General features: G+C 38.3%; 1 protein-coding gene across 1 annotated transcript in view; it reads left to right on the plus strand.

Annotated features, from left to right (window-relative positions):
• Nucleotides 1–14,108, plus strand: part of slc1a7a (solute carrier family 1 member 7a) — a 29,094-nt gene that overhangs the window by 7,023 nt on the left and 7,963 nt on the right. The window contains exons 2-3 of the mRNA XM_054622817.1: nucleotides 37–116; nucleotides 10,434–10,649. Coding sequence (XP_054478792.1) covers nucleotides 37–116; nucleotides 10,434–10,649 — 296 coding nt within the window. The remainder of the gene's footprint in view (nucleotides 1–36; nucleotides 117–10,433; nucleotides 10,650–14,108) is intronic.

Below are 14,108 nucleotides of genomic sequence, written 5' to 3' on the forward strand. Positions count from 1 at the left end.
TGTTACAAACAGTGTGTTTTACTCTGGAACTTACAGGAGGTGAAGTACTTCCAGTTTCCCGGAGAGCTGCTGATGAGGATGTTGAAAATGTTGATTTTGCCCCTCGTCGTATCCAGGTAAGAGCAACACAGCTCCACACACACAAACACACAAACGCTTGCATGCTGTGTGAGCCACATGCCAATATTGATTACAATGTTGCATAATTATTTTTCATGGAGGTCAGATTTTAATTAAGAATGAAAAGGAGGAACAACAATCAGAAAGAATTATATATTTGCTTTGAAATTCTCTTCAATATCACCTGTTGTCGATGTTCTGCAGTTTTATTGTATTGCATCGTCGATGCTGAAATGTTTTGAACCAAAGTGAACTGATCTACAAAGTGGACATACTGTATCTGCAGTCACTGGTATCACGCTCCTCCATCTATAGATATAATGTAGAGTGTGATGCAATTTATGGCTGAATAATTTAGCAGGAAGCACGCTGTTGCCTCTGGAAGCTGTTTTTTGAAAAGGTACCATCTGAGACATCAAGGCTTCTGATCTACATGCCTCACCTTCAATTGAATAGATGAAAGAATTCCTGGGAGAAAATTGAATGTTCCGCTGAGAGCATTGAGAGGCAGCAGAGTGAGGTGTCATACTTGTAGGGATGTCAGAAGGAATTGATTTGAATGTTTGACCTTACATATGAACTGAATAGCAGAGAGCGTAGCCCTTAGAGTCCAAAATAAGAAATTTCCTGATATTAATGTGAATTAGTTTAAGTGCTCTTTTTTATTGCCTCAGAGACACTTTGCAACACACTTGTTGCACAGTGTTTGTTGTGTTTGCTGGCAAAAGCAGGTCACTCTGGGGACAGCAGGTACTGAGGTTCTGCATTGACTTGATGATATTTGATCATAATTCCATAACCAATTTGACTCAGAGTCAGAAGTTCAGACTAGTCTTATTGGAAAGGCGTTCTGGAAAAATGTAAGAAATTACTGTTAAAACACAAGATAAGACTGGTTTCTTTGTAAAGCACCTTTCAAAAACAAGGCAATTCAAAGTGCTTTACACATGACACAAACCAAAAGGTGTTAAGACAATATATAAAAGAAACAATATAAAGTCGATATAAAAACACATATGATTTAAAAAGAGAATAGACTAGATTATACAAGATCAGTTGCATTGCAGTGCAAGACATTAATTCATAATTCTAACTTTAATTTAATTAAGGACAGTGGTGCAAATGTGCTATTAACCACTGTGTCATATTTTAATAACAAAAAAACATTAGGTTTCAAAATCTTGAAAAAAAGAGCATTATTTGAGCATTTTTCGTCTGCTTGAAAACGCAGAGCCTTGTGTGTACTTAAGGCTCTTAAACCATGGTTACAAATGAGCAGTTACAGTGCATACGACATGTTGGCCATCTCACCGCTGCACGCTACTTTTGCAGAATGTTAGCGTGCATGCTCTGTGGGCAGAGTATGTGCACCAGAGACTTCCCCTGTCCGAGCCAGTTAACTTCCGATTTAGCCCAAATTCTAACTTGAATGGGGATAAAATTACTAAATCATCTATTTTGCAGGAGCATATTGATAGAATTTTGATTGTGAAATCAGTCATTTTAGTTGTTGTTTTTTCACCGTTTAACAGCTGCAACATTAGCGACGGAGTAGGTTCAACTACAACACGAACGCAGCACGCTAACCTTCTCATGTGCACTCTGAATGACAGGCACACAGAGAAAGCTTGTAAGGAGACAGACAGGGCTGGGCGGCTGCTAATATGATTGTATGTTGATTAATGTAGATGAAAAGCACAACCTAGATGAGATTTTCTCTACCCAATTACCTTTTTCAATATCAAGGATTAAAGGGTAATATGTATATGGAAGCAAACCTGTTGCCCTTTTATAGCTTTGGATTCATTCTTAGAAGTGTAGAGTCTGCCAGATTTTCCAGTTCGACTATTTTGGGCCCAAAGCTCTTAGTTGCCTGCATGAGGTCAGTGATGTCCACCACACACACAAAAGACTAAAACAAATCATTACATGCTGGGTGCTTTGTGCAATAAGCTACTTACAATCTATGCAACAGCAAAGACTGGATGAGAAGTTAATCCTTCCCTGTCACTCTGTCCGTCTCTCTCTGTCTGTCTCTGTCTGTCTATATCTCTCTGCGCTTCTGTGTCAGTCTCTTGCATGTTTCTCTTTTTGTCTTAATCTATGTTGTTTAAACAAAAGGCAAAGGGCAGTACGTTTTCTTATTTGAGCATTTATTCAAGCTAGTGGTCCACTCTCCCAGTTTCAGAGATTCAGAGCAGATCCCTTATGTGCAGGTTTCCTGCCAAACATGAGGCACGTGAGGACAAGCAGCGTTAATTACATCTAATCTGAAACATGCATGTAGGGCCAAACACAGCCAGGTCAAACATCATTTCAGCACATGGGAATGTAAAAGCAGGGCAAACATTCAACAGCCTGCTAGAGCTCCTGTTGAGCTTGAAACACATTATGTGTTCTTGGTGCCTGCCTTTGAGGTAATTATGGATAATGACGGTGGAAGGCATGGCTTGTTACTTCACAGCAGTTGTGTTTGTACGAATGTCTTTCTATTTATTAGGCATATCTGCATATCTTTGCAAACCTCTGCAGGCACGCACGTCAATCCATCCACAGGCATTAAACACAGTCTTGGTCAATATCCTGCTTCTCTCTCTTTGTCTTTCTCTTCTGACATGCCAACTAACAACAGCAGAGTGTATCTTGGTCTGGATGCACAGACCGGCTGGTTGACATGGTGCATGGTACAGTAGGGCTTATCTGGGGGTGAATATCCGCCCCAGCCCTATAGCCTGCCTGTCCCTATTTTTTTCCCCCTCCTAGCACCATCTGCGCACCAGCCAAAGCGGAAACCAGATTATCCCATGTACACGTCATGCAGAATCAATAGCCACTTCATTTACCGCCTCCTTATGTTCCAGGTTTCTTTACTTTTGGGATTGGAATTAAAATCACATATTTAAAAGAACTAGATTTTGAGAAGAATATATTTTTATTCTTTGTATTTTGTTTCGTTTTTGGCTAAAGAAAGCATTAACATTATAATAAAGCCCTCTTATTTACCAAAGCTTTGACTGAGATCTGAAGGTCAAAGGTCAACAGCAGTTTAATGATATGCATCAGCCGCACAAACATATGGCTGATCCAAACCGTATTCAGTGTCGTCAACTGATAGGGACATGTTACTAGGGTTGTAATTATATGGGAAAATATCACAGATTAATGGTATTACATTATCATCATCATCAGCAACATCATCATCATCATCAGTTCCAAAGGTACTGAGAACAGAATGATAATAAACCTGATTAAGAAATAGCATGTAACTTTAATATGTCATATATATGAAGCATGTTAGTTTACATGTAAGCAGCATTATGTCTGTACCTTTAACTCACAAACTAAATTTGCGATAGCGCAGATTGCAAATATACACGGTATGATAAAGTCAATATTAACACTGTGCTCCTTTACAACCCTAAAAACATAGAGTTATTTTTCAATCTGTTTTCTCTGTATGTCCACTTGACTTTTAGCTTCTTCTCATTCAGTTTCTCCATATTTGGCTTTAAGCTGAATGCTCAGTCGCACACAGTGGAGAAGAAATAATTGGCCTGGAAGATGAGTGTTGAGAGACAGATTTGAGTGGGCTTGTCCTGCAGGTTGTTTACAAGGTTTTGAGAAATTTGAATATCATATAGCCTGGAACAAGTCTTATTTAAATGTAAAGTGACGTGTTTTGCTCTCAGAAAATGACATTAAATGACTGGGTACTCTTAAACCATGAGCGTTGTTCTCAGGCATGTTGGCTTTCCCATTCTTGGAAACAGATTGAAATTCAAATATTGACGTATTGAAGAAATGATTGACATTCTTGAATATGGTACACATCCTCTCCAGATGACAAAAAAGATTTGTTTGTGCATAACAGTATTTCTTGTAGCCGCATGCATTTCCAAATAAAATGAAAGTTATTTTTTATTTTTATTTATATTTTTTATTTCATAGGGCATCCTGTCAGGTTTTTACACATATTGAAGGGGTTGTTTTAATTATTTTTTAGGTGAATTGATATTTGTCTATTTTCTATTCTCCCACATTGACTGCCTGTGAATATTTCTCTGACTAAAAGAAGAAAATAGAAAATAAATAAGTGCTGCTGTGAGAGCATGGAAGTATTAGTGAATAGATGTTGATTTGTGATATTCGTAATGCCTGTCATCATTCACCACAAACTCCTTCAGCTCAGACTCGAGAGCGAGAGATTTATGTTCCTACTTCAATTGTTTACCGTGGTGAACAAACAGTCAGGGTGGAGTAAACAGCACAGAACAGAGAAAATAAAGAAGCTTGGAGAGATTGGAGAGGTAGTAGGTTTAGACTCAAACACAGATAAAGAAGAGTTAATGAGGCAGCAATAGAGTACATGATTCAATGAGGAAAGTAACTTACAGCTGGAAGGCCAAAAAACTGGCAGGAAATAGGAGACAATCCAAAAAACTAAGAATGCTAAACACTGAGCAAAACTAAAAACAATGAGGCCTTGAATGTAAAAACCAGCAGACGACCTGAAACAAACAAACTAAATAAACAAGAGACTAATCCACTAATGAAACTCAGGTTTGGTAGAAATTAGGCAGACAGAAGAAAAGGGCAAGAAGTTAAACTAAACATGATACATGAGGAAGTTAACTTTCATAATAAAACAGGAAACAGACTTAACAAAAAAAAACAAGACATGGCTAGTGTATTCACAGCTCACTAGCGTGTTAGGGGTTAGCTGAAGAAGCTACAGCAGGTCACCAACTAGCTCAGAGATTAGTCATTACAAAGCCCAACCAAAGCACAACACGGCTCATTATGTAGAAAACATGAGCATATATAAATATATAGTTTTGTGATGGGAGTTTTATTCCCAAAAGTTATTCTATTGACTGCTGGGTTTCTTAATAATGTCATTGTTTTTTTCTGCTTTTTCCGGGTTGCAGAAACCGGTCAACAGGTCATGCAGCAGAGTTAGAAGAACAAGAGGTTATAGTGAATTGGTTTTCTTAATCTCAGCATACATAAAGACAGACAACACACAGCAATGTACTGCAGTGCACAAAGGATTTATCTGATCCCTGAACCCTATGGCCATAAAACCACAGTAACCCAAACTATGAGCACAAAGCTCAACTGAGAAAGCAATCAATTGTTTATTAATTCCGTGGATCATGTCTGTTTTGTTGCTCAGTATTTTTCACTAAGCAATGGCAAAAAGACGCTCTCTTGGCTTCATCTTGATGTGGACTGTTTCCCCACATGTCTAAAGACTGGATCAGTACACAAATAATAACCGGTTGCACAACTTTCCCCAGAAACTGGCTAGTATTGATTTACTTGCACTGACGAGTTCAGTGTCTTTGGGTGACAAGTGTATCATCGAGAACTGCCCTTAGGCAGACTTGATTAAACTTGCCACAAATAAATCCAACATATTAATGATCTCTGAGGTTTTCAGGTCTATCATCATCTTTTCTCAGGGTTGCTTTAATTCACAGCCTTGCAAGGGATTCATTTGGAAAGGCCTTGAAGGCATAGTTCCTCATAGAAAAAGGAATGACACGTTATTACAGAGTCAAAATATTTTATTAATCATTCATTCCATTTCATTGCAAGTTGGTGGAAATGTCCTGGATTCCTGATATCTATTTTTGTTTATTAGTAGTCACCATTTGTTGTAGTGAGCTGCTTCTTTTTTGTACCTACTGTATGCTGAATTATAATGCTGTTGATATAGTGTGACATCAAAAGACTTTGACTAACCCTGGAGCATCAAATGATGAAACTGCCTCGAAGTAGAACATTGACGCGGCCTCTAATGATCTGAGATATTGCAAGGCCACAGTGTCACTGCCACATGTCGTGGATGTTATGGATAACCTTTCTCCAAAGGAGCGTCAGTCTTCTTTTTTTTCATCTGGACGAAGGATTACTGTAATACTCTTGCTCAGCGAAGGTGCAGCATGGAGGACTGTAAGCCCCATATGGTCAAACATTATTTTGGCAGATCTGCTGTACGTGTGCTTCAAACCTCACGATCGAAGGCAGCTATACATGACATGTGACGCACTGTTATCCCACTTTACCTCAAATATCAGAGGATAGAGATCTCAGTCTCAATCTGTTTATAGTCTGTGTTCATTATCGGCAGGCAAGTTATTAAATTTCCTGTCAATAAGAAGCAGAATTTAAAGAATTTAAAAAAACAACTTTCTTCTTCACGCAGTACATACCTTGGCTTCCAATTCGTGGTCGTGATCCACCTAGAGGTGACAAGAAAAATTGTAGGATCACTAGATAAATAGAAATAGAAAAATACTATTATTTTTGCCTCCTCTTTCATTTTTTCTTTCTTTCACAGGTCATAAAACCTGTGAACAGGGGTCACAAGTAGACAGCAAACACATGAACACGTTCTCATTCCAACTCCTCACATTCTGACACTTGGTCAGGTCCCTTGGGTCACTTTTCTAATGCACTGGGTGGCCCTGCGGGTCAAACACTTTACTAGGGTCACAGTAAAGACGTGGTTAATGTTGTGAATTCAAACAAAAGACGCTCACTTAGGTTTAGGAAAAACATCACGGTTGGGCTTATAATAAGTATGTAAAACTAAGTCAAATGTAAGGAAATAGACTACGTAAAACGCGTAACTTCAACATAACTCACCAACACTTTGGAACACAAACACCTAATAATGATGTGGATGGATTTACATTGTAGTGCGTCTAATAAATAAGCTAGAAAGTGCCTTGTGTGTTGATATTACACCCAAAGAAGCAAAGCGTCGGTATTTGACGCCCTGGGTATGAACGGCTAGACAGACAGCTGGTGAACATAGTGAAGCATTAAGCAGCTAAAGAGACAGATATTTACCTCAGGAGTTGGTGGGGACCTAAAACAGAACCAAAGGGAGTGAGTATTAGTTCACTTTGTCAGTGTGCACTACTTGCTGGTCAGGTGGTCAGGTACCATTGGCTACATAAAACAATCATAGTATAGTTTATATTATTTCAAAATGTTTCATGGCATTTATGCAGAAGCCTGTACACGTTGTGTTAGACATTATTGAAATTAAATCTGAGAATATCTGACAGCAGGTGTGATGCATAACAATATTGTCTTTCCCTTTCTGGTAGCCAGTTTATAAGGATGTGTGTATGAACATGTGTCAGTGGAATTGATATTCAAAACAAGACACTCTTAATAGGGGAGGGGGAGTATATTACAGAACCCAAGTGTTTAGAGTAGTTATTTCAATTAAAAAACTTCTAGTAATCGGCTGATGAGTCAGCAACTAATTTAAATAATTGGTTCTAAGATGTAAAAAAAATTAAAAGTTGTCATTTAGATGAAATTGAATTTGAAAGTTTGTTCATAATTTATTCCTGCATTACTATTCATTCACTGATGTTTTTTATCAGTTCACTCTGAAGTTTTTTATCAGATTCATAGTTTCATGTTGCTGACTCATAAGACTGTGGCACATCAAAAAACTCATGGGAAGAAAATATGATGTGTGGCTGTGATATCATCATCAGACAGAAATGCACAGAGTAGGGAGAAGGTCATGAGGTAAATCCCTTTCAAAGCAAATGTAATTTTTACCCTTTTTGACCTCCTGGTTGCAGTTTCTGGTTTCCCAAAGAGCTGAAGTAAAAACTCTACATCAAACATCTGGACATATAATTCATTCAAAACAGTTTGTCTGCCATTTTCCAGAATATTTATGTTTTGTTGTACAATCCAGTCTACCTCAGCTTGACTTTCTACTTTCAATGTTCTGATTTTCCTGCTGGAGGTCGTCTAATCCCTGACCAGCCCCGGACAAGCACCTAAACTATCAGTGCTGCAGCTGCAGTTGTCGTCTGTTTCATCACGGTTGGTGATCAAACCATGGATAATCAAGCACACTTCCTTCAGATCCTACTGAAGGAATGATTGGCCCTATAATAGCAGAATTTATGAACACAGCAGTTTATTGCTTATAGCATTTATTTAACCATAACACCATGCAGTCATTTATGCAAGTGGTCCACAGTAGCATAATAAGGTTCAGCTGTGTAAGAATGCATCATAAAGGAGGTAGCAACAGTGACAACAGAAATATTTTCATCAAGAAGGACCATTATTCTTTTGAGATCTGTGCAAAAGATGTCAGCCATGCAACGAGGAGCAATACAACCACAGCTGTGTTTTTGGTCAAAATGGTCACACGTTTTGAAGTACAATAGCTAGCGTCCTGGAGTGTCCTGTCAGGAAAGCTAGAAATTGAGTTCACAACCTGAGAGAAGTGAAAGACGGCTTACCTCAAGATTGAGAGAAGTGTGACAAGCAGTCATTGTAACACTTAAAACATAAATAAATCCCCAATTACTTTACAACCCAATATTTGAGGTTGCATTAATACGTTCCTGTTTGGGGCCATGGAAACGTGACAGAGAACATTTAAGCTGGATATATATTTTGATGAATATAAAAGGCTTCTTGATTAAAAATAATATATTTTAATACATTTTAAGCAGGCAATATTACATTCAAATGTATATTCACATGAACAGAAATAGCCTGTTTGCATGGGAGACAAATCTGCCACACGAAAGGAGAAGGTTGAGACCTCTCTCGCACACCGGACAGGTATCAATCTTCTCATCAAACCCTCGGCAAGAAAGCAAATCCTGGCAAGCATATCCCGCACAATGTGCTACTTGTGGCAATCTTTTAGTAATGCTTTGAATGTATTTTTTATTTGATTGTATTAGTTCCATCTTCAGTCAGGCAGGTGAACATACTCATGTTGTGATCCCAGGCTCCAAACCTGTATTCTGTGGCTGCAGTGCAGTGAAATAATTTAATCCTGTGCTTAATTAGAGCAGCCTCTATGTAGAAAACCACTGTTGTTGCTGAATTGTTTTATTTTATTTTATACTTGTAGCCAAAAATTGGAAAATTGAAATGTTTTCTCATGATTCAGCCTACTGGTTGTGGGTTAAAAGATGGACTGCTACAAAACAAATGTTTGCCTCCTGGTGATCCCACTTTTTTTGCATCAGTCAAAACTGTGTTAGTAGCGAACGGCTGGAAAATTGGAATTTGCTCTTTTAAAAGACATTGAGCAGACTCATCCCCAATGTGACTGTGAAAGACAGACATTTTGGAGATGATAAATTATGGTAGGATGAGGTGGCGCACAGGCAGTGACTGCACGGAAAGACTCATCAGCCCCATCCAAACACTCGCCAAGTCGAACAAGATTACCATTTGAACAGGGAGAAAATCTTGTCACTCCAGCTCAAGAGAGTGTGTTAAGATCTCTCCAACTATCTCTCTCTCTCTCTCTTTATTCCTTCTTTCAATAGCTTGAACTTCCTGCTGCGCCTCCATTTCTACACCTTCCCATAAAACACATTTGCTGCTTTTCTACATCAGATGTGGAGCACATTGTGTTGTATGAATGCTGCTTCTTTTTTTTCTCCTTTTTTTCATTTACACAAATTGCCACCACATCAGTGCAGCAAAAATGCAGCCCATTTAAATGCAAATGATTCTCTTCTGTTCATCATGTTTATGATTACAGCATAGGCTTAATGTGACAGAAAAGAGAGGAGTACAAAGCTCTGAATGGCTTGATCTCACATTTCACAAGTAACAGAAGAGGAGAAAATGATAAAGAGATGGTTACTTCATTCCAATTATCATGTAGATTGTATTGTCTGAGACGGCAGAGCCAGTATCTTATAAATACATCTCTGGTTTGAAAATAGGCATAGTTGTGTTAAGTAGTCCCATCATGTCAAAGCTGTATGATCTCACACTTAACCAAAGCCTTGATGGAAGGCTTGCTTGTACATCCACACATAAAGTATGTTCTTAGGATGTATGGTGAACTTGAATGTTATTCTCTGATGTTTCACCATAATTATCAGCTTAAGGGTCATCAGAGTCTTTTAAATGTGGTTTGTTCTCCTCATAATGCACTTGTGACACAGTTGTGAAGTCTAACCTTGTCAACCTATAACTCAGTAATAGTTTAATTGTGTAATTAAGTGCCACATATTTCTTTGGTCCATCAATATTTTGAGTGCAATTGGGCACTAAATGAGTAAGCTGAACATTTGCAACAGAATACCAATGAGCTAACATTTGTGCCCGGTCTTTACAAAATATCCACCCCTGAAAACTGAGGCAGAACTAATACATTCTTTAGCAATGGTTTCACAAAGTCCTTCTCGATTTCAAACATTGACCTCTACCTGCCTGTTTTTTTTTTTGTCTCCCTGCTGTTTCTGTCTGTGCCTATGCGTCTCTGCTTCCTCTCCATGCTTCAGTTTGATGTCAGGTCTGGCTGCCTTGGACGCCAAGTGCTCCAGCCGCCTGGGCATCATGACCATCTCCTACTACCTCTGGACCACCTTTGTGGCCGTGGTGGTGGGCATCGTCATGGTATACATCATCCACCCAGGTGGAGCCGCTCAGAAGGAGGATTCTGATGAAAGCAAGAAGCCGATGACCAGCTCTGCTGACGCTCTGCTGGATCTCATCCGGTAAGAGACTGACATGTATCTCCTATTACAAGTCAGCACAGAGGAAACTGCCGCCATCCTTATAGGAAAATGTAAAATAAAATTTAAAAATGAGGGAGTGCCATGGCTTTAAAGAATCTGGGAATACGATGGCTTCATTCTTTGGATTCTTTAGAGTTTCTCGTTATCTTTTATGTGTTGGAGATGTACAAAGAAAAATACAACTACATGTTCTATGGTATTGATCTCCAACCCAGGGGTCATGATCTCCAAGAGACCACAAAATAAATCTGTGGGTATAAGATTAGTTACAACATGGGAAATGAAATGATCATGTGGCTTTTCTAATGTTAATTTCTGAATCAACTACAATGTATTTTGCTTTGGTCTTGGTAAAATGGATTTTTCTTAGAATAGATACCAACATGTGGTCAGTTTTTCAACAAATTCACATGAGATCATTTTAAGAATATGGATTTATTAAAGAACCAATTTATTTTCAGATATTTGTAAGTGTGCTTGCTTTGGATTTTGTGAATTTACAAATGAAGTAACAGATATCGACTTCAGCACAAATGAAAGCAGACAAAAGGGAAAATGTATTAAAAGCACTGAGAGTAAATATAATGTTCTACTTGAAACCTTCAACCTGCACAGCACCTTAATTTAAGGCTGTTTTATAACACAGCGGCTGTGACATGCGTTTCTAGCGGGAGTAATGCTTGAGGTCAGAGCGCAAAGCCTCAAGCCTCGTGTGCCAATGGGTCATCGTGCTAAGCTAATTAGCGTCGTTGAAGTGTTTGAGTTGAACCTGGGTCAGCAATGCAGTGAGAAACATGACGGTGAAGCCCTGAGAGCCGCTGTGTCAGTGTGACAGTCGGTCAGTGGGCTAAAGTCAACGGCATGTAACGCAGAGAGTACCCGAGCCGTTGACTCAAAATGAATCATGCTATATGTCACAGATGCTCAGTGAACTGCGAACGACTGAAAAATAATTAACGTTTTGTCATTAAAAATTCTGATCCTCTGTAGATTTTTGTATTTTTGATAACAAAATCAAATCATACATACTAAGAATAAATTGTATTCCAATGAATCACTTTCAATCAGAATATAAAAAGAGGGATTAATAAACTGGCCAAGCCATGAAATCCAACTATGTACTGATCAGAGGTGAAGCTCTGATGTTCACGGGTTATGTTGTGTGTGTGTGTGTGTGTGTGTGTGTGTGTGTGTGTGTGTGTGTGTGTGTGTGTGTGTGTGTGTGTGTGTGTGTGTGTGTGTGTGTGTGTGTGTGTGTGTGTGTGTGTTTATTTTACAGAGCACAGCTGTGCTTTGGATTTATCTCGCAAAGCTTCTTTACAGCCTTCATCTATCATGCAGGCATACTATATCGATGCACTCACAAATGGGCCCAACTGTCTGCAGTCGTATGTTAGTGTGTGTATGTGTGTGTAGGTGTGCACGTGAGAGAGTTATAAGTATGCGTAATGAGAACAATATGCATGAATATGTGTGTATACTTGGATGTAATAGGGGCAATGGGGTCAGAGTTGTTCATTAGCCTGCTCAGATACAGGATAGGCTGCTGAGTGGTTAAGTGGTCAAATCCATGCTGCGTTCTGACTACAGTCCACTGAGTTTCACCATACTGTCCCCGTATATCTTCGCCATTTGCAAATTTCCCCGCTGCGGGACTAATAAAGGATTATCTTATCTTATCATATGTCTTTTAAGTGTATGCAAAAGCTGTAAAAAATAACAATAAGCCTTTTAATCTATCTGTGTCTGAAAAATGGGTTGTTTGTAATTTGGTTTGGATTTGAGTTCTGTGTTGATGTGGGATGCATAGTCAGTACTAATGTCATGCTGATTCTGTTCTACGATGCATAAAGAATGCTACAAAATGAATCTCATTCACCAGCCTGCAGTTAGTTATCCGCAGCAGTCTGCACAACAAACAAAAGGTGCCTGCACTCCATTGTATGTTTAACAATGCCGCTGCTCATTCAGTGTCTGTTTTGTTGTCCTTTGTAATTCTAAAATAATTATTGTATTCTTTTGGTAAAAGAGTTCTAAAAAGTCCTATTTATTATAAGAAAATAATCAAGTTGGTGGTGAAGGTAAAAATATTTAAAATCATTATTATTTGCATGAAGGGAAACTTCAGACTGATAGACATCAGTTTATGTGTTCCTGCATTGCTACTTGTGCTATAATGTTTTATCGCTTCTATAGTGTTCCACATTGTTTGATATACAATTTGTTATTGAGAGTAAAGGCATTAAGTGTGGCATGCTCCCTATTATAAGAACATAATTGTGAAGTGGCACAGGTTCAACACAGTACAGGCTTTTTCGTACATGCTGGTGGTTACCATTACCTGACTTTCCCCAGAGCTCTGAGTCAGGGCACTAATCCTAAATGTGCACCTGATGTGCAGGCCAGATCCTGCAGAGCTTTATAATTGGAAAGTACAATAGTGCACCAGAATATGTGGTCATGGTGCAAAATGACACTACTTAATAAACTTTCAATAGATTCCCCAACTGTGATTAAATGTTTAGCATTTGTGTGTGAATCATCTTCAATTTGAGTCATGATTAGATTTTTTTCTCAGTGTAATGATTATTCTAAAGCCTCATTCTACTCTTGTCGTTTTACTGCATTATTATATTGGTCTCAGATTACTTTGTAAAACATATTTTTTTAGATAATAGACAATAAGTCTTTTATCATTAATGTATGAAAATTACAGATGATAATTAGGCTGCTTTTCATGTCTTTGGACCGTGGCAGGAAAGTGGACCACCCCATTGAACACCCACACAAACACCCCACTTCAAAACAGAAAAGCAGGGTCACTGTAACCCAACCTGTTTTTATTTGAATTTTATATATATATATATATATATATAAAAACAAAAACAAACAAAAAAAATATATATATATATATATATTCACTGATTCCATGTTTCCAGAATCCACCTGCACCTCCAATTTAGGTTTTACTCCTTCCTGCTCATTTATCATTGGCCACCTGAGTCTTCTCTGCTGGAGTTGCCTTGGCTGAAAGAGCACTTAGTAGGCTTTTGCTTGGCTGAGATATATGGCTATGAGAGTGGGTCTTTTTATGGCAGTTATTAAAGTAACACCTTCCTACAATCTAAGGAGCTGTCAGTGTGGAAGATAATGAAAATTGTGAAGATTTTCATTACCGAAGATCAATGAAGAAAAACATATTGACTAACTGTATAAAACCATGTTACTTTCATGTGGAACATTATTGAGTCCAGGTACAAGTTAATATCCCTCATTGATTATTTCTCGTCTTAGTGATCTCACAGGGTGAATTGTGGCAATGAACTTATTTCATCTGTCATATGGTTTTATTGAATGTTCATGTTTTTATTCAGTGTGACCTTGCATTTCCTTCTTAAAACTGTACTTTGAAAATACCTATGTATAAAGTAATATCTG

Source organism: Anoplopoma fimbria, chromosome 3 (genome assembly GCF_027596085.1).
Source record: "Anoplopoma fimbria isolate UVic2021 breed Golden Eagle Sablefish chromosome 3, Afim_UVic_2022, whole genome shotgun sequence".
Taxonomy (NCBI): Eukaryota; Metazoa; Chordata; class Actinopteri; order Perciformes; family Anoplopomatidae; genus Anoplopoma; species Anoplopoma fimbria.